The sequence below is a fragment of the Haliotis asinina genome, chromosome 15 (genome assembly GCF_037392515.1).
Source record: "Haliotis asinina isolate JCU_RB_2024 chromosome 15, JCU_Hal_asi_v2, whole genome shotgun sequence".
Classification (NCBI taxonomy): Eukaryota; Metazoa; Mollusca; class Gastropoda; order Lepetellida; family Haliotidae; genus Haliotis; species Haliotis asinina.
The window spans coordinates 30,529,521-30,550,497 of NC_090294.1; the positions used below are offsets into that span (position 1 = coordinate 30,529,521).

The following is a 20,977-nucleotide window of genomic DNA, read 5'->3' on the forward strand; positions in this document are numbered from 1 at the left end:
GATGAGGACTGTTGCTAATGATTGACAAAACAAACATAAATGCATATATTTATTTGTTTGAATTCAGGAGGCAAGAGTGGAAGTTAAATTGGTAAAATAACTGGAATCAATAGGCTTACTGTCTGTAAATTCCTGAAGAGGTATTCTCGAGAAGGAAATACAGACATCATCAGAGAAGAGGCGACAGAAGAAAATCAACCGACAGGGATACTAGGGCTTTATTGAAGACTGTTAGATGTAACAGGAGGAAGTCTCTTTAAGGTATATATATATATCCTCACTTTGGAACCAGATATCTCAAGTGAGACTGTTCAAGAGGACAATACAAAGGCGTCTTCAGGAAAATAGTTTTCATAGAGGAACTGTGAGGAAGAAAACCACTATATCCCCTCAAAACATTTTCATGAGTACTTTCATGGATGTACAGTGTTCCCAGAAATTATTGAGAAAATCTTTGTTTTTTTCTTATGATGCTAAGAGTGGAAAAGGGGCTTTCACTATGCACTAAGCATACTAAATAAGGGAGACAACTCTTGAAGGCTTAGAAGGCAGCTCATTACGTCAAGAGTTATCTCCCTTGTCTTAGCAGACGGCTTCCTGTGTTGACATGGCAGAATTTACAGCAAGAGAGAAAAGAAAGCTCATTCTAGATGATTTTGAAAGGGGCGAGGCTGATGCTAAAGTGTTATCTTGTAGACATGGTATTCCTCTGTCTACAGTATACAGAACTTTGAAGAGTATTCAAACAGGAACCGGGATAGAGCACAAAGCAGGGGCAGGTCGGCCTAGGAAATTCAGTGTTGTGGATCGCCGAAGACTTGGGCAGATTGTGAGTAGGGGCAAATTGAAAAGTCTTGAGAACATCAGAAATGAAATGATTAGCAGAGGAAGTCCTCAGGTATGCAATGAAACAGTCAGGCAGGAATTACAGAGACTTAATTGGGTGAAAAAAACGTGGAATTCCCTCGCCGTTGATGAAAGATGCACAAAAGGAAAAACGTTTAAACTGGTGTCGGGCTCATGAAAATCAAGATTGGGATAATGTTTTCTTTTCGGATGAAAGTTCTGTTTGGCTTTTCCCTAACTGTGTGAAAATTTGGACCAAAGATACTGTCAAACCTATCTACCAGCGACCAAAACATAGCCCGAAGTTTCACATGTGGGGTGGCATATCGGCTCGCGGAGTGACGCCATTCTGTGTTTTCACGGGAAACTTGACAAAAGAAAGATACGTTGACATTCTAAATGGTCACCTTCTTCCGACAGCACAAACATTGTATGAAGATGATTGGATTTTCCAACATGATAATGACCCAAAACACTGCGCGCTACACAAAACAGTAGTTGTCGGGCGAAAATGTTCAAGTTTTAGACTGGCCCAGTTACAGCCTAGACCTAAACCCAATTGAGAATGTGTGGGGAGTCATGAAGGACAGAATAAACCAAAAGGGACTGAGAAATATTGAAGATATGAAGGCCGAGGTGGTCCAATATTGGGATACCCTGTCACACGATTACCTACAAACTTTGATGGGTAGTGTGCCTAGGTGTATTCAGGCATGCATTGCTGAGCGAGGAGGTCGAACAAAGTACTAAAACAAGATTGAGACTGTAAAAGGATGATGTTTTAACATGTTTATGTAAGTAAAACGCCAGACGTTAATAAACGTAATGAGTTCCATGACGCAACATGATTCTCAATAATTTCTGGGAATACTATAAATAGAGATTGGTCCAGGGTAATATATTCAGATGAGACTCAAGTTACAGGAAAAGATCAGGAAATTAATGTTTGGAGAACCAATGAAGAAAAGGGGAAACCCCGGTTTCCAGGCTACAAACACAGTTACATGAAATAAAAATCAAGCAGAATCTGATAAATAATGTTGAAGGTATCTGGACATCACTTACTCCAGAGTACATAAACTCACTGTATTCTACTCTACCTAAGCGAATGAGGGCTGTACATGCAGTAAATGGCAGTATTTCGAAATACTGAAAATATCAGGTAAGTCACTTCAGGCATTATTTTGAAATCAAACTTTATTAACATCCCATCTCAGAAGGCGAAAATTACATGGCAGCCATTTTGTGAACATTAATATGACACATGAGTGTACGTTTGGTAGCAGCTGCAAAAGCTGTACTTGGCTGATGCTTCATCGTGAATAAAGAGGAATGATGCCATGTGCACCGCCTTCCCTAAAACCCTGCATACGCTGCTGACATCGTTCTTGTTCGAAGTAATTCTCATGACAATAAGCCAATGTGAAAACGTTCGTAAGGGACACGAGTTTCAGTTGGTACGAGCTATCCACAAATGATTCACGTTCATGTTGTTCCTTCACCAGATCATTAAGTGTCGATGATCCAGTTCACTCAGTCCTGGCTTAAACTTATATGTTTATAGGTACTTGAGGGACTTACCTATGTGCATTTCAACAGATGTGTAGTAAGGGTTGATTCAATGTTTCAGCTATCCTTATTCACGCAGCTGCTTATCATCGTCGGTAACACATCCGTTTAAAACGAAACCACAAGTCCAGAGTGTTCCCGTTAAAGGCGCACTTGTAGCCACCTTTCCATGATTTGTCCCATTCCCTATTTACAATCTTAAAGGCGACATCCTCGTATGGCGGCCCGGCACTGAAGCGGATTATAGCCAAGTCTTTGCTCTCTTCACACTGGGTAATGCTATACGTGGGCGTCACTGTCTTGTCGATCAAGTCCGGGTAAAAGATGGTAAATGTGTACCCCATCACAGTTTTTGGCGGGGGATTGTCGATGTCGTAATGGGTGCGGTTGTACTTATTCCAAACAAACCCTGTCTTAACACGGTTTAAATATCTTGGCTTCCTCGGTTTGTATTTATTTCCCCAAGTATATATTTGATTTTGAAGTGTATGTTCGTTCTCGAAACTGATTTCATCCTCCTGCTGCACGTGATCCATGTGCAGGGGTTGACTGTACATTTCAAGCACCCGATTACGGGCTTTTCGAAGTTTTTCCAGGTCGTCCTCCGGGTCAGTAACTGTTATATCCCGGTCGATTTCTGATGCTTTTAAATATTTCGGTGAGTAATCTTGTTGAAAAAGATCAATACTCCGTCGTACGTAATGACGAGTTATTGATTTTGAATGTCCTCTCTCCTGACCAACAACTGTCATGGGTGACTTATTACTTGATACACTCGGCATTCCCTTCGTGTCTTTACCACGTGACTCCCTAACAGTTTCCTTGGTATCATACGGCAGATGTGAAATAATTGTGTCAGTCTTTCGTTTTAGTAAAGGTTTTTGGAGTTCTTGAAGTCTTGCGTATGATAGATAAAATGTTAATTTGTGAAGCAAACATTCCCAGTAACTGACATCTACGTCCTTTCCCGAGTCTATCTTCTGTTCAATTTGATTCCTAAGAATGACAAGTTGATTGCTAGTTTTCCCTCTAAATAGAACGTCGACATCTGGTGACACGGCGTGGTTTATACCGCTTCTCCTCAACAGGTCGTCATCCATATTGTTCTCCTCTAGATGATGACCCACCACGTTCATGACGTCCTCCCAGTAGACACAGCGACCACCCTCGATCTCCTCATACACTTTAATGTCTATGGCAAGATCGCTAAGTTCATTGACGCCGAGCCGCGCTATAACGTTTAAAGGATAATTACTTGGGTGGTCGGCGTGACCCGTGTCTTTGAACTTGACCAGCAAATCTATTGGCTGTGGTCTTCCTTGATTCAGACGGATCTTTGTTCGTTCTCTCGCTTGGCGTAACATAAAAGCGTTCTCTTCTTTCTCCCAATTTTCAAATTCCCCAGCCAACTGAACTTTTCGTGTCTCTTCCATTTCTCTCATTCGCTCACCACGAAGTCGCTCACGTTCCAAACGCCTCTTCTTTAACTTTTCAAGCTCAGTCTTATGTTCTTCCAACAAATTCGCTTTCTTTCGGACACTGTCATGACCAGGTTTTCGTTTTCTGTCTCGCTTCTCCTTTTTGATCCATACAAATTCCTTATCAGCACTCTCATCAGGGACCAGTGTATACAGGGGATGCGGCTGTGGGGATGCCGAACTGCGGTTTTCCTTATTGACGGAAGCAAAAGGTACATTCTTCAGTGGTACCTCACGATCTGACGAGGGCGTTTGTAACGAACTGCAGTAAAACTTCTTGCTTGGGGTTAACATATTTTACATGTAAGCAAAACAATCAACCGGCACGTAATATTCCACTCAGCTGTCCTTTCCCTTTGCTATCGACAACTGTACTCTCTACAACCCAGCTCTTTATATATATCACGGATATCATGTTTGTCAGACGATGTCGATGTACTGTAAACGACATCAAACGTACACCCAACGTGTGAATGTTTATTATCTATGGAAATCCCCGTATGATATAAATAGCACCAAGGACAACGGGAGATAACCCCTGCGAAGTTACGAGCTAATTGTCAAATGTTCGTGTCGTGATAGCTTGTTTGACTAGAATGTAAACATTGAATTGAATTAATGCTTGGATTAAAAGATAACAAAACAAGTTAATAAACAACTGTATTGATAGAAGAGGTATATTTACTGTACTCTTGGTCAAGGGGAGCGTCTCTGTCCATGTTTGTGGTCACTGTCATTGTTTCCAAGGTAAACAAGACGATGCTGTGAGTGGAGGAGAGCTAGGCTATCGAGTTCGCACTGTGCAATATGGCGACAAGGAAAGTATTCGATGGAGTGTTCCAGGACCTGCCGGCCAAGGAATCGAAGACAATACGTATTTTCTTCAGCTCGACCTTTACAGGTGAGGAAACAGGCGCGGTCCAGGATTACACTGTTTGACAATCTGCTGATACTGTCTAGGCAACTTAATGGTTATTTATTGTCTCCTTGGATACGGATCAAATGTTTATCATTGGTTATGTGATGCACATGCACAGTCTTATATTTCCAGCTACACAAGAACTAAGATGTTATTTATTTGTGTATATTGGAAATGGAAAACTCTATGACTACTGAGACTTTGAACCGAGAACCTGACCAGCGTGTAGATATATAATATGTACGTGTTGAGGTACTTAACTTTACCCTTGGCTAATCCCAGGAGATCAGGGTGGGGGTGGTGGGGTTTATCATATTAGGTGGGTAACTAAATGAAAGATGTGAGAGAGATTTCTTAGATGGATAATGAGGAAGAACTATATTATGTTACTATTAACAATGAAACAATGAAGCTGGTATTAATGTGAAATGGGACATGTTCTTAATACAGATATAGATTCAAATCTGACAAACACACTTGAAAGTCTTTACAACAATGTCAAGCAATTATCTAACAAATTTCAAAGAAAACAAATTATTATTTGTTGGAGCCATGGAGCGAAAAAATACAATATTAATTTATTAATATTACTTGGAATAGGGGAATGGGAGGAACTCTTGTATCTAACCTGTAATGATGCTGGCTATGACAAAACATAAATCCCATGCAAATGTTGGTGATGGTCAGCCAAAGGGTAGTGGCTAGTGGCCAGATGCTTGATGAGTGCTGGGGCCAATCAAGCATAAGCTGACTGGAACAAAAACACACAACATACTAGAGTCACCTACCATATTCCACACTTAATACAAGCTGTGCAGCAGTTTTCTAGCCAGTCTGGCAAGTTATGTCTCAAAGCCCAAGAAATAATTCACATGCCCCAAAATAGATTGTAGACACAGGTTTCATCATTAAGCTGATGAACTGATGAGCATTTTCATCAGGTCATGATCTTGCATGATTTAAAAATTTCTTATATCTTAAGAAGTCAGAGGGAGTGATACATACTCACAGAAAAAAATAGGGAGACACATGAAAGTGCAAGTGTTTCTTTATTCTTTTCCAGGTTTCTTTACAAGGTATGAATTGCACTGTGAGTTAAAAATTTGGAAATAAATATAGGAACACTTGTACTTTTATGTGTTCCCTGAAGTATTTCAGTGAGTATATTTACAAAATTACCTCCATGAGATTTCACTAGTCAGCCAGGATAGTGACTGTGGAGATTTACTGGCCTGAATGTCTCACAGTCCCTGAACCAGATTACACTACTTCAGTACTGCCCAGCCCTCTTTGCTAAAGTCTTGAATGAAGCAAGTCTAGAATTCTTCTGGTTCATTTATGAATCTCTGGGTTCTCTTGGGCTCTTTTCAGTTCAAATGGGCTTATTTGTTACTATCAAAATTGTATATATTCAGAGACTAAGCACTGGCCTAGCCACTGGCTACTGGGCCGGTGTGTATTTTGCACACTGCTGTTGAAGGACTTGTTCAACAAATCAGTCACAGGACTGGGCATGAATCTCTGCTAAAGTATGATCAGTAAGGAGTTATGATCATCTTAGTGCTAAGATTGCTTTGAAAAATGGGACCCATATCTGTCATACTGAGGGCAACACAGTCAAAGGTTTATTGTTTCAAATAATGTATGCTAATGTGAAAAATGTGTCAAGCACACATAATACAACACTACAACATAGCTTGTATCTGGCGTTCCCCAAGGATCAGTATTGGGTCCATTTCTTTTTATTGTTTACATAAATGACATAGCTGATGAATTAAACTGTTTGACAAGACTCTTTGCTGATGATACATCACTTGGGTTTTCATCAACCGATCATAGATTGCTTCAGTCTACTTTAAATTCCAACCTACAGAAACTGAGCACTTGGGGAAAACACTGGCTTGTTAAATATAACCCAAATAAAACAGAGGCTATCATTTTTACTCTGAAGAAACAAAGTGACAATATAACTTTATACTTTGACTGTTGTGAAATTAGTAATGTAAATGAACATGAACACTTAGGTGTAATGTTCTCGGCAGATGGGAAATGGAATAAACATATTGATAAAATAGTAAAATCAAGTTCAAAGATGATAAATTCCTTGCGTAAATTGAAATTTCTGCTCAGTAGGCAAATTTTGAATAAGATTTATACTATGTTTATCAGACCACACTTTGAATATGCCTGCGAGGTCTGAGATGGGTGTAACCATGTACAGTCACTGAGGCTAGAACAACTACAACTAGAAGCAGCCCGTATTGTTACTGGATTACCAAAATATACACCGCATAAATATCTCTATTTTGAAACTGGGTGGGAAAAATTATCGATACGTAGAGAAAGAAGAAAGTTAACATTATATTACAAAATGAGATGTGGTAATGCACCTTCATATCTGACAGATTTGCTTCCTCAAACTGTTAGCGACTCTACAACGTATGATCTCAGAAACTCTGAAGATTTTGTAAAACCATCATATAGGCTTAAACACTCATGTCAGTCTTTTATCCCATCAACTGCAATGTTATGGAATAATATTCCATTAGAAAAACGAATGTTACCATCAACAGAGAACTTTAAGTCATATTTGAAAAAACCTATTGACATGGCACCATCATATTTTTTTACAGGTATCCGCACAGAAAATATTATTCATACTCGTTTAAGATATCATATAAGTGACTTGAATTATGATCTATTTCAAGTTGGCATTAAGATGGACTCAAAATGTATGTGTGTCTATTTCTGTGAAAATGTTTATCACTTCCTGCTTGAGTGTTTCCTACATAATGAACATAGAACGAAGATGTTAAACCTTGTAAAATTACATGTACATGATGATGATTTAAATGTAGATTTATTACTAAATGGCAGCAGGGACTTATCATATGATCAAAATCACGCAATATTTAAAGCAGTTCAGCAGTATATATCAAATAGCAAGCGTTCTTCTTGAATGCTGTAAATATTTTCATATAAGTAAATAACTATCTTTGTACATAGACATCTACTACTTCTGTACCATATTTCCTTCCATTTTCCTTCCTTGGTTGTTGTATATTATATCTATCATGTTGTAAATACTTGGGAGAGGGTTACCTAAGTTGGATAACTTGTTCCTAATCCCTTTCTTCACTGAATAAAATATGTTTAAAAAAAATAGCTTGTATCTCCATGCCAGTTTCATCCAATATGTTTGAACATAAATCAAGTATGGAATTAGTGAACATAGATTCCCAGTATTTTTTATGGGTCGCCTTTTCTCTGACCGTATGACAGGTACAGTTAACATTTTACAATATCTACAATATGAGTTGTCATGACACTTTGGGAGGAACAGGTGGTTCAGGATTCTTTAGCAAGTCTTTTAGGATCCTGTTGTCTTGGGCTGGATATTTGATATGTGACATATTTAATATGCTTGAGTTCGACTAGACAAGTAAATGTCAATGGCTGTGGATGTTCCCCTTATACAGATGCACAGTGAGTGAAAAAATAGGCTGCAAACGATCTGTGGATTCAAGTGATAACATTGTGTGTTGTAGATATGACTGTGGAGAGGAACATGTTGATGAAGGAGTCAGTGCCCCGGCTCAGAGACTACTGTCTGGCCCGAGGACTAGACTTCCAGGTATCACAAACTGAATGTAACGTGGGGATCTGGTAACACTGACTGAATGTAAAGAGGGGACATGGTAGCAATGACTGAATGTAAAGAGGGGACATCGTAACAATGCCTGAATGTAAAGAGGGGACATCGTAACTAAAACTGAATGTAAAGAGGGGACATCGTAACAAAGACTGAATGTAAAGAGGGGACATCGTAACAAAGACTGAATGTAAAGAGGGGACATCGTAACAAAGACTGTAAAGTGGGGACATGGTAACACTGAATGTAAAGAGGGGACATGATAACACTGAAACTAAAGTGCGGACATAGTAACACTGACTGAATGTAAATTGGGGACCTGGTCACACTGACTGAATGTGAAGTGGGGACATGGTAACACTGACTGAATGTAAAGAAGGGACATGGTAACAATGACTGAATGTAAAGAGGGTGACAAGGTAACAATGACTGAATGTAAAGTGGGGACCTGGTAACACTGACTAAATGTGAAGTGGGGACCAGGTCACACTGACTGAATGTAAAGAGGGGACAAGGTAACGCTGACTGAATGTACGTGGGGACCTGGTAACACTGACAATGTAAAGTAACACTGACTGAATGTGAAGTGGGGACATGGTAACATGGATTGGATGTTGAACGTGAATGTTGTGTTGAAGGTGGTGGACATGCGATGGGGTGTGAGGGAAGAAACATCAGTGGACCAAATGACAACAGAGATGTGCCTGAGGGAAGTCAACAATTGCCAAGAAATCTCAATGGGCCCAAATTTTGTGGTAATTATTTATCTGTATCTGTAATTGAAGTGATTGTTTGGAATGTGTTGTTTGTGTCTCAGGTGTGTTTGATGTGTGATATTTATAAGGTGTGTTTGATGTGTTATATTGTGTCTCAGGTGTGTTTGATGTGTGATGTTTATAAGGTGTTGTTTGATGTCTTATGTTGTGTTTCAGGTGTGTTTGATGTGTGATGTTTATAAAGTGTGTTTGATGTGTAGTGTTGTGTCTCAGGTGTTGTTTGATGTGTGATGTTGTGTCTCAGCTGTGTTGTTTGTGTTATTTTATGTCTCAGGTGTGTTTTGACGTGTAGTTTTGTGTCTCAGGTGTTGTTTGATGTGTGGTGTTGTGTCACAGGTGTTGTTTGATGTGTGATGTTGTGTCTCAGGTGTGTTTGATGTCTGATGATGTGTCTCAGATGCGTTTTAAGTGTGATGTTGTGTCTCAGGTGTTGTTTGATGTATGGTATTGTGTCTCAGGTGTGTTTGATGTATGATTTTGTGTCTCAGTTGTTTGATGTGTGGTGTTGTGTCTCAGGTGTTGTTTGATGTGTGGTATTGTGTCTCAGGTGTGTTTGATATGTGATGTTGAGTCTCAGGTGTTGTTTGATGTGTGGTATTGTGTCTCAGGTGTGTTTGATGTGTGATGTTGAGTCTCAAGTGTGTTTGATGTGTGGTGTTGTGTCTCAGGTGTGTTTGATGTATGATGTTGTGTCTCAGTTGTGTGGTGTTGTGTCTCAGGTGTTGTTTGATGTGTGGTGTTGTGTCTCAGGTGTTGTTTGATGTGTGGTGTTGTGTCTCAGGTGTTGTTTGATGTGTGGTGTTGTGTCTCAGGTGTTGTTTGATGTGTGATGGTGTATCTCAGGTGTTGTTTGATGTGTGGTGTTGTGTCTCAGGTGTTGTTTGATGTGTGATGGTGTATCTCAGGTGTTGTTTGATGTATGATGTTGTGTCTCAGGTGTTGTTTGATGTGTGATGGTGTATCTCAGGTGTTGTTTGATGTGTGATGTTGTGTCTCAGGTGTTGTTTGATGTATGATGTTGTGTTCCAGGTGTTCCTTGGTGATCGATATGGCAGTTGCCCTCTACCATCCACCGTGCCTGTCACTGATTTCAGGGTTTTTCATCGTGTTGCTATGGCAATGGGTAAAGACATTTACCTCCTGGATAAATGGTATCTCCTTGACAACAATGCTGAACCACCAGTTTACCAGTTACAGCCAATCACAAACCTTCTACCTCATTACAATGACCAAGACCCAGCCAAACAGCATCTTCAAGAAAAAGTAAACCTTGACACGAATTCCATTTTTAAATAGCTATTTCTGTCTGATTGCAGTGATGTACCACATAGATTTCTTTTAACCATACTTTTGATGATAAAGCTTGATTATTTAAACAAAGTTGATTTGGTTTTAAGGCTGATATATTGTTCATTTTTCTCACCGGTTTTGTTTAGCTGAGGACATTCTGTATTTTGCTGATTGTTTGTTATGTTATAGTTTAATTGAAAGTGAAACTAACTGGTCGATAGTTTATAGTGATCTTCAGATGGCTGGAATGGAGAACTCATAACAGGGTTATTAATATGACCATGTCATGTTGTTAGTTAGAAACATAAACTAGTGTTTTCCTATCAGGACCAGAAGAGATGGAGAGAAGTTCAGAGCACACTACTATCACTTTACCATGATCTGGCACAGGAGGCTTTCCGGACTGGACACCTTGACCAGCAAGCATATGACAGATACTTTATGTCAGGTACTGGACAGATACTTTATATCAGGTACTGTATGGACAGATACTTTATATCAGGCAATGTGTTGACAGGTTCTTTATGTCAGGGACTGTATGGACAGATTCTTTATGTCAGATGCTGTATTGACAGATACTATATGTCAGGTACTGAGTGGACTCGTACTTCATGTCAGGGACTGTATGGACAGATACTTTAAGTCAGGTACTGTACGGATGAATACTTTTGGTCAGATTCTGTATGGGCAGATCCATAATGTCAGGTATTCTGTGGACAACACTATATGCTCGGTGATGTGTGGGCAAATACTTTATGTGGAGTACAGTATAGACCAGATAGATAATGTCAGGTACTGTATGAACAGTACTATATATTCGATGATATGTGTACAATTACTTTATGTGAAGTACTGTATAAGTAGATACATAATGTAAGGTACTGTATTGGCATGTTATTTCAGTGACCGAGAGTGAGATATGTGGCGGTATTGTCGAAGCAGCAGAGACAGACAACAAAGTTCTTGTGTTCCATCGAGTCCTCAACAACATCAACACACAGCACCCTCTAGCATGTAGGTCTTTAAACAGTGCCTCAATTTACAACATGATGTTTCACAGCTTTGTTACTGACATGCGAAATGTTAACTGAAATAGTTTCATCAAGCTGTATCAGATTGTCAATATATGAATGACCATTTTCTCTGGCTGGTACGAATAGTCTTATGCCAGGGACACAATACATCATCACATGCTGTGTTTAAATATTCACGTGTTACCCTTTCAGGGAGATTCATTGATGTAGATAATGAGGGCAAAGTTGACATGAAGGCCAAGGATCGTCGTGAGAAGTTAACCCTAAAGAAGATACCTGAAGCTTTGGCCTCGAGTCAGGTGCATCAGTACAACATTGAGTGGACAGACAATTGTGTTGACCCCCAAGACCCAAAACATCTGGTCTACCTACAGACTCTGTGTGCCACCTTCCAGAGCAGCATGGAGAAGATGATTGATGCCAGCCTCGACAAACAGTCATCGTATGCCAATGATGACCTTTACTCTGAGGTTCTCCATCATATACATTTCAGTGTCAAAAAGAGTGAGATATTCTTTGGTAGGGAAGAGGAGCTAAAAGACATTCAGGGAAAACTGAACAAGGTTGTAAACATATCTGAGGACATGGATGAAGATGCATCATCATCTGTGGATGGGACTGAGGAGGAAGTGGAGGAGGAGGAGGAAGAGGAGGAAGAGGAGGTGGGTGGTAGAGATAAACATTCAGACCAAATAAAGGATTTTCTTGACTCCATGGGAGTGAAATACCATTTGGGTGATACCTTTGATGACTATGATTCAGATCCATCCAAGAACCCTCAGCTTGAACAGATTCAGCTTCCCGCTATGAAGTCATTCAAGAGACCAGTTGTAATCCATGGAGAATCAGGAAGTGGGAAAACAGCTCTCATGGCACAAATTGCTAAACTTTCTAGTTCCTGGTTTCCTAAATCAGTGCTGATTGTGCGGTACCTTGGAACATCTCCTCAGTCTAGCTCAATCCGAGAAGTTCTTGTCAGCATCTGCAGACAAATCTGGACTGTTTTCAGTATCCCGAAAGGCTCTGGTATTGACCTAAACACAGACTATCAGTATCTACTCTCCTACTTCAATGCACTTCTGTGGAGGGTGAACTGTTCCAGTAAACCACTTGTCATCATCTTTGACTCAGTGGATCAGCTACTGCCCTCAGATCATGCTCACACCATCAACTGGCTGCCCACAAAGACCCCACCACATGTCCACATCTTGGTGTCCATGATGCCAAAGGTCAACAACTGTCTGGACAACATCCAGCATCACCTGCCCTTCACAGAACAGTATGTGCAGCTCTCGGTTTTCTCAAAAGAAGCTGGGGAAAAGATGGTGTCAGCCCAATGCAGCAGAAAAGGGCGTTGTTTGACGAGACTTCAGAAAAACTTCCTAATGGAGCACTTTGCCCAGTGCCCCCAGCCCCTGTTCCTGAAGCTGATCGTGGATGAAGCTATCACCTGGAAGTCCTTCACCCCACTGTCTGACATCCAGGTTGGGAACACCGTGAGGGCGGCCATCAATAAACTGTTTGACAAGATGGAGCGGTCACATGGCTTTGTAATCACCAGCAAAGCATTTGGTGAGTCTGAAACATTTATAAGTATTTTATATATATACTTATTTACTTTGCAAGATCAGGACAGATACATAAGTTGGGAATTCGGATATTTTATCAGATTTGAAAAGATCCAATAATGATACTTTGAATTTGTGTATGTTCTAAAGTGTGCCTCTGTGTTCTAGGGTACCTGTGTGCTGCTCGTCAAGGGTTGGGAGACACAGAGATGGAGGACTTGCTTTCTCTGGATGATGATGTCCTTCAGGATACATATCTTTATCATCTCCCACCTGACCCAAACATAATACGTCTGCCACCTTTGCTATGGAAACGGATCCGCAGTGACATTTCAGAGTACTTGACAGAACGCCAGTCTGGCAACAAGGTTGTTGTGAACTGGTACCATCGCCAGTTCTCCGAAGTTGCAGGTCAGAGGTATTTACCTGCATCTTTGCAGAAAATGTTTCACACTTCTCTTGCTGAGTATTTTTCTGGGAAATGGAGTGACATGGAGAAGCCTCTAGAACTCTATAAAATCAAGACAGGCTCGTACCCTAATGCCATGCGACAAGTTCCAGCACAGCCCCTGGAGTATGAGAATGTGTACAATGTGAGAAAGCTGCAGGAACTGCCCTATCACCTGGTCAAGTGTGGCGACCTTGACACATTCCATGGCACAGTTGCCTGTAACTTCCACTGGCTGTACGCTATGTGTCATGTCATGTCACTCACTGATGTCCTCAATGACTTGAGGATGGCCATGGCAAGTCTGGACTCAACAGGAGACATTGACAATGTTGCACTCTATGATGACATCAAGTTCGTCAATGACATGCTCATCCTTGGTAGTGACTTTATCCGAAAGAGTCCATCTAACCTGGCAACACAGGTATGTATATATATATGCATAGCCAGCGTTCAAAATACCTGCCTGCCTGGGATGGGTCATTTTCAACATGGATTTCCAAATTGTCAAATTCACCTGCCTGATGGCTGGGTTAGAATTTAGACATTTATATCGCATTTCAGAATAATAAATCATTATTAATTCACTTGTAAAATAAATGATGAATTCCAGTTGGATGATGAACTAAGTTGCTTGTCAAACCTAAATTATTTTCAGGCAGGTAAGTTTGGGTCAGGGCTGGGGAGTTTTACATCTAAACAGCCTTGTAGTCTGGCTTATATTGCTAGTGCCCGAGTACCCTATGTTTGTTGCAAGTGAACCAATGTACCTGTGTGGTATGGATGAAGGTTCATGTTTTCAACCACTAGTGCCCTAGTATCCCATGCTTGTTACAAGTGGACCAGTGTACCAGTGTGGTAATTTAGATTATTTATAGGCCAATGTTATTGAGTGTTATTAATGTATAGTACCATGAGTACAGTATATGTGATGGATTATTAGGGCAACAATATTGAATACAGTGAGAGCAGTACGTGTATGTAGTGTAGTGCAGTATACTGATACAAACAAATAAAGGATCACAGGAACATTCAAGCATTCCTTCAATATTTTCTAGTTTTCATCACCAGCTTTGAATAATGCTTGGTGAAGTGTATGTGTGTGCAGTGTCGGTAATTACTCTAGTGCATGTGTTAAGTGTTTTATGTTTTTAACGTTGTAAAGTAAATATGCAGTACAGTGTAAGTATCACATGCTGACAGGCAGTAAGCATATGAGGTCAAGTTATGTTCTACATGTGGCCTCCACAGATTGTGTCCCAGCTGGGCCCCAGCTACAGTGGGTCCGCAGGGATCACCGGCTTACTCCAGGCTGCTTACACCTGGCTGAGCACAGGGAACCACCCCCACCTCCTACCAGAGGGGAAGACCATGCCGAGCCCTGGAGGGTGCCTACTCAGCTCCATCAATGTGGACATCAACATCCTTGGTAAGATAACATCTTAGGGAGCCTGCAGAATGTTTTGTTCATCACTGACATACTTGCATACTTGGGTCCTGAACATGACATAATCAAGCATATGAAAAGTGTGTTTGAAATAATGATAATACTTCCTGCTGAAGAAAAGTGTTTTAACAGAAAACGTGATTCCATAAAATCATTTTCCCTTTTCAATGCCTGAATAGTGCTATTGATGTCTCCTTGGAAAACACTTGTGAGTTTACAATAATTGCTGACATTGCTGAATGTTGTCAGTGTGACCTCATAGAGTGGATTGTGAGTCATTTTGACCTCCTAGCAAGGTTTGTGAGTCATCATGGCCTCATGGTATGTGCTGAGTCACTGTGTCCACATGTGTCACTCTGACTTTAAACGTAGCATGGATTGTGTGCCATTGCGACCTCAAGTTATGTGCTGTGTGTCATTGTGACCTCCTAACATGGATTGTGTGCCAATGTGACCTCCTAGCATGGTTAAAACATCCAAAGGCCTGGATGCGATTCCCCACCTGGGCACACTGTGTGGAGCCAGTTTCTGGTGTACCCCATCCTGGTGTTGCTGGAATATTGCTAAAAGTGGTGTACTTTACTCACACACTCACTCATGATTTCTGCATTCACATATTAGGCAAACAACAGTCCCGACCAATCAGTAAGTCTAAATTAATGTAAATCTGGTCCCAAAATATAATGTATCATGTTTTTGGAAATAAACAGATTACGACTTTTTCCCTTTTGATTGTAGTGGCATTGTTAACTCATCTTTTCTGAGAATTGTTTGCTATCTGCTCATTTTGGTTACTCACAGATTCTGGGTGGGTGTTTCCAGACTGTCTATATTTACAGCTTTAGGTAGTTCTACAGTCTGGTGCAAATTTTAGATGTTCTGTACATCCGAGTGAATTCATGGTGTCTGGTCTGGTTAAATCCATTTTATGCAGCAACATTTGGAAGTTACTGTCCCTGATTTCTGGCTGGTATTTTGACTTATTTAATACACTGGTGTTTGACAGGCAATGACCGTGTATTTGGAAGCTGTATGGTCCTGCAGGAATCCAAGCACAAGTTGTATGTGACAGACCAGCAACCAAGTGATGGCAGTGACCGTCTGAGAGTGTATGACCTGGATGACAATATGACCTGCATGACAGTAGATGACCTCAATAGGAAGGTCAGATCCATTCAGTTCAAGGCCGCAGAAAAGTATGTAGTGTCACAGTATGGTTTTCATGACTTTACTTCCTGTAAGTTGGCATCCTAATGATCAAAATCAGAAAAAGCACATAACATCACCTTGTCTTTGAAAGGTTTATTCACTAAAAGTTGTCAGTTCTACAGAATCAGACTATTTTACTGCTGAAGTTCTTGGAACATGAAAAGTGATCCATACTAAAATGCTAGTTGTGTTTATCTGCAGGTTGCTTCTGGTTGAAACTTTCCGAAACAGCACCAAATACAGTTACACCAGCTACTTCGATGTGTATGACGGCTCGCTCTCTGCCCCCTTCAACCTCGACTGTAAGCCTGGCAATGCTTGTGTGTCCGACTCGGGTAGATTGCTTGCCTGGTCTGATGGTATGGAATTATGATCATTATGATAAAAGTAATATGCTGCTAATTAAGACTATTTTTAGCATTCTATTTCCAATTTAAAATTAGATTCTCCACATATTATCATTCTGTTTTTCAGGCGAAAAACAACAAATCAAGATTGGAATGTTCAAGAAAAATGGACGAGGCATTGATATCAAGCATGAGCTTCAAAGTAAACCGAGCTATGTCCAGTTTTCTCGTGATGAGAAACACCTAATTACCCTGTCTAAAACAGCTGCCCGTATCTATGACTGTCAATCTGGAGAGATGACTGCAGATATCGTCCCGGATAATAATCCCTTTAATTTCAATGATGGAGATTTTGATTATGGCCGTTCGACCTTTGTCACAAAAGACAACAAATTTATTCATCAAGGCTTTGGGTATAACGAGAAAAATCATCTGTTTGTGAACAAAATCCCTTCTGGGGATCTCCTGTTCCAGTTGGAGGGATATAAGGAATATAGCTTGGAACTATGTGTTCTTGATTCAAAGGAAGAATTCCTCCTAGGGGGACCGTCATCCACCTCTGTTATCAATGGAGATATTAACAAACAAGCCAAACTTTTCAAACTCACTGCTGGAGAGTTGGTGTCCCAACTTGATTGTACAAATGGACCATATGTAGCTTTGAAACTGTTTGGAGACAGAGAGTTGTGGGCTCTTGTTGCTGGTTATGGCAGTGCTGAGATCAAGCTGGTCTCTTTAGGACATCGAGAAACACCTCTATCCGAACCAGTTCATTTGCAGTCAGTCACAGACCACAGTCAGGCTATTCTGCAATATGTTATTTCATCAGATGAAAAATTGATGTTTTCAGCATCTGCTGATAACACAATCAAGCTTTGGGACCTGCCTCGTCTTCTTGAAGAGTCAAAAGAGCTATATTCCCAGAAACAAGCAACAAATAAAGATGAGGAGGAAAAGAAAAAGTCACTGGATATTCAAGATGTTGGACAGAGCTCGACATTGAAATTCTCAAAGTAAGGGTCAACAGGTCTATGTCATAGCAATTGTATTCATGCTTAAGTACCGGGGGCCTAGATTTTCCAAGTTTTTTTAGCACTAAGATAGTAAATTATAAGTCAGTGTTAATTAATGGCACTTAGGACTATCTTTTCCTAAGAGAGCTTCGAAAATCTAGGCCCTGGATACCGGATACCTAATGTCTAACTATGTTCCTATATGTAAACACAGGAACCAATGTAATTATAAGGAGTTTAATCATATCAGACTACAATATGGCTGAAATATAGCTGGTGTAACTGTAAATCTTAACTCACTCACACACCAATATCAGCCTCAAGATCACATCTATTACACCAAATGGAATCCACTGTAACATGTTTTACCACATACCTAGGACTAATATGGACTATTTTCACATACAATATTGACTGTTGACACATGTCCATATTGCCCACCCAGGTCCGAATCCATATCACCTGTACTGCTCGGCTACTGGAGTGGAATAGAGTGAATACACGTAAATGCTCTGAACGTCAATAGATGGAGCCTAGTTAATTTTAGAGTAATATCTCTTGAGGTGGTTTATATATAATTAGGTTATGATATGAGTTTCAAGGGCTGATATGGTAGTTGAGGGCTGATATGATAAGCTCAATATCATCCTCTGGATGCAAGCGATGTTCAATGTGTGTCAGTATTTGGTTTTATTACTGGAACATATGTTAGAGATTTCTGAACTGGTCATCATGGTACTTGGGTCAGAAGTGTAATGTTTTTCTTTGCATGTTCGGTCTGTCTGTCTGTCTGTCTGTCTGAATCTGTTGTCTCTGTGTTGCCAGAGATGACAAGCAGCTGTTCATGTGCACGAAGTATGGGTGTCTCCTAAAGCGAGACATGGTGACAGGCAATACTGACCTGGTGCTTGAGGCTGAACGGATGAGAACACGACGAAAACTGATGTGCCTGACCTCCAGTGGACGACACCTTGCTGTTCCCGGAAACAAGAAAGTCCTGGTCCTGGATGTCCAAACATGTAAGACATCTTGGAAGAAAACATGCACTCATTGAGCGAGCGAGTGAGTGAGTGATCAACACCATGAGCATCGATCTATGCAATTGGGATATATGATGACATGTGTTGACCAAGTCTGTGAGCCTGACCACCCGATCCTGACAGACAAAGGATCAAGGTCAGCTGGAATCTGAGCCCATGACTGTTTGTTCAATGTATTTCAGCTTGTGAGAAACATGTAGTGTTAATGTGAACATGGATGGAGGAATTTATCAAGTAATACATCCATGTTTCAGCCAAGTTGGTGTATGATCTACAACATGTGAGTCGCCAGGTTGACTGTCTGGCAGAAGGGGGCAACATCCTCATTGCTGGGACTGCTGGCATGGAGGCCAAAGGCAGGATATGGAATCTGGACAATGGTAGCTTTCTCTCATAGATAGTTAGTAGGAATAGAATGAACATGGAGTCTACTGGACATCATTATTTGTCAGTAAGGATAGTACATCAGGTCTCCTGAATCATGTGAATAGTGTGTGAGTAGATGATGCATCAAACCCATGCATCACTGAAATATTTGATTGTTGTTTGTACAGGTGAGGCTGTACGTGATGTGACCTTTCTGTACTCTTTCTATGAGACTGCCATCAACAGCACAGGAACAAGGGTAAGTCATCACACTGTTATACCATTGATACCACAGTGTGTTGGTGGAGATGGTGAGGTTAGGGTAGTCAGGATCTCACCATCCTGCTGTGGCAAGCACCGTCTGTTGGTTGAGATGGTGAACCTAGGGTAGTCAGGATCTCAATATCCTACCATAGCAAGCACTGTGTGTTGTGGAAATGGTGAGGCTTGGGTAGTCAGGATCTCACCATCCTGTCATAGCAAGCATTCTGTGTTGGTGGAGATGGTGAGGCTAGGGCAGTCAGAATCTCACCATCCTATCGTAGCAAGCACCCTGTGTTGGTGGAGATGGTGAGCCAAAGTTTGAGGGTAGTCAGGATCTCACCATCCTACCATAGCAGGCACTTTGTGTTGGTGGAGATGGTGAGGCTAGGGCAGTCAGGATCAGTCAGAAACTGACATTATCTTACATCAGAGAGCTAGTGGAGAAGGAACTTCTGATATTTTTCTGCTGGTCAGCATGATGTGAAGGTCATACAGGAAATAAATGCTGACTACTTGAAACACATAATATGTTCTTGATGCTGACAAACCAATAATCCTCATCAGCATGAATCTGTGATTCCATGCTGCATACACCAGATGTTGACTACAGGACACAGATCTGCAATGCACTGCTCTAGATATTTAGAATACCGATCAGTGATGTTATTATGTAGTGTATGTGTTGCTGGAGATGCTTAGAGATACATATATAAATGATGCACTAAAATAACAGCTTATGTTGTGCACAGTACATGCTTATCCTAGTGTCTGCGTTCAGTTACATATAAGCAGTTTGACTTTTCTTCCAGATTATCATGACCATGTTTGACTACCCAATCATAATGAATGTCTACTTACAAGAGAATGAAAGTGACTCCCTGGTAGGGCAGCCAGACACTGACATGAGTGCTTGCTGTGGTGCCGGCTTCACCCCAGATGACAGGCTAGCTGTAGCTTGTTCCGGTGATGGCTCCATACGGGTCATGGATGCTGAAACAAATCGTTACATGTACAGGATGCGTCAGAGGTCATCCATCACCAACATGACCTTCTCCCCAGATAGCAAGAACCTTCTGACATCAGGCTTCCGGTCCATCTATGTCTGGAGCATGTCTGATGGAAGTCTGGCATGCAAGCTGACCAGACATCAGTCCTTCATTGTGTGTATGGAGTTTTCGCGAGGTGGTCAGTTCCTGGTGACTACCAGTCAGGACAAGAACATCGTGGTTTGGGACTTTGAGAAGAAAGTCTCCCTCTGCTCCTACCATGCCCACTGCCAGGTGAATGCAATGGCTGTTGTATCAGACCTGTCAGCCATAGCCTATGCTCCTGAGAATGTGACCAGTGTGGCAGTGTTGAAGCCCAATGAGAGACTGAACCAGATGCTGGAGGGAACCTACGTCCAAACAGTGTCAGAGTCAGTGAAAAAGGCTCAAGCCCTGGCTCTTGCCTTCTCAAGTCAAGGAGTCAAGAAGCAAACTTCAGCAGCGTGTACAATACTTTAACATTCACTGACAACTAATGGAGGCAGGTGATCCTCACAACCATGTACATTACTAGAAGGGATCTGTAGTAGAGGTAATGAAGTCCATCAACACAACCATGTACATTACTAGAAGGAATCAGTAGTAGAGTTAATCAAACCCATCAACACAACCATGCACAATACTTTTACAGACCAGTAGAGGTAGTTAAATCCATCAGCACAACC

The 20,977-nt window shown here is 41.0% G+C and overlaps 1 protein-coding gene across 1 annotated transcript; it reads left to right on the forward strand.

Moving 5' to 3' along the window:
• Positions 1–4,700: 4,700 nt before the first annotated feature.
• LOC137265233 (NACHT domain- and WD repeat-containing protein 1-like) lies at positions 4,701–20,776 on the forward strand. Its single transcript, XM_067800587.1, has 16 exons — positions 4,701–4,794; positions 8,361–8,446; positions 9,103–9,219; positions 10,270–10,503; positions 10,858–10,978; positions 11,434–11,544; positions 11,757–13,136; positions 13,301–14,004; positions 14,832–15,009; positions 16,034–16,223; positions 16,438–16,595; positions 16,711–17,596; positions 18,422–18,615; positions 18,891–19,016; positions 19,191–19,261; positions 20,076–20,776. Exons 1-16 carry the CDS (start codon positions 4,701–4,703, stop codon positions 20,769–20,771), a joined length of 5,346 nt encoding a protein of 1,781 aa, XP_067656688.1. The 3' UTR covers positions 20,772–20,776.
• Positions 20,777–20,977: the final 201 nt, after the last annotated feature.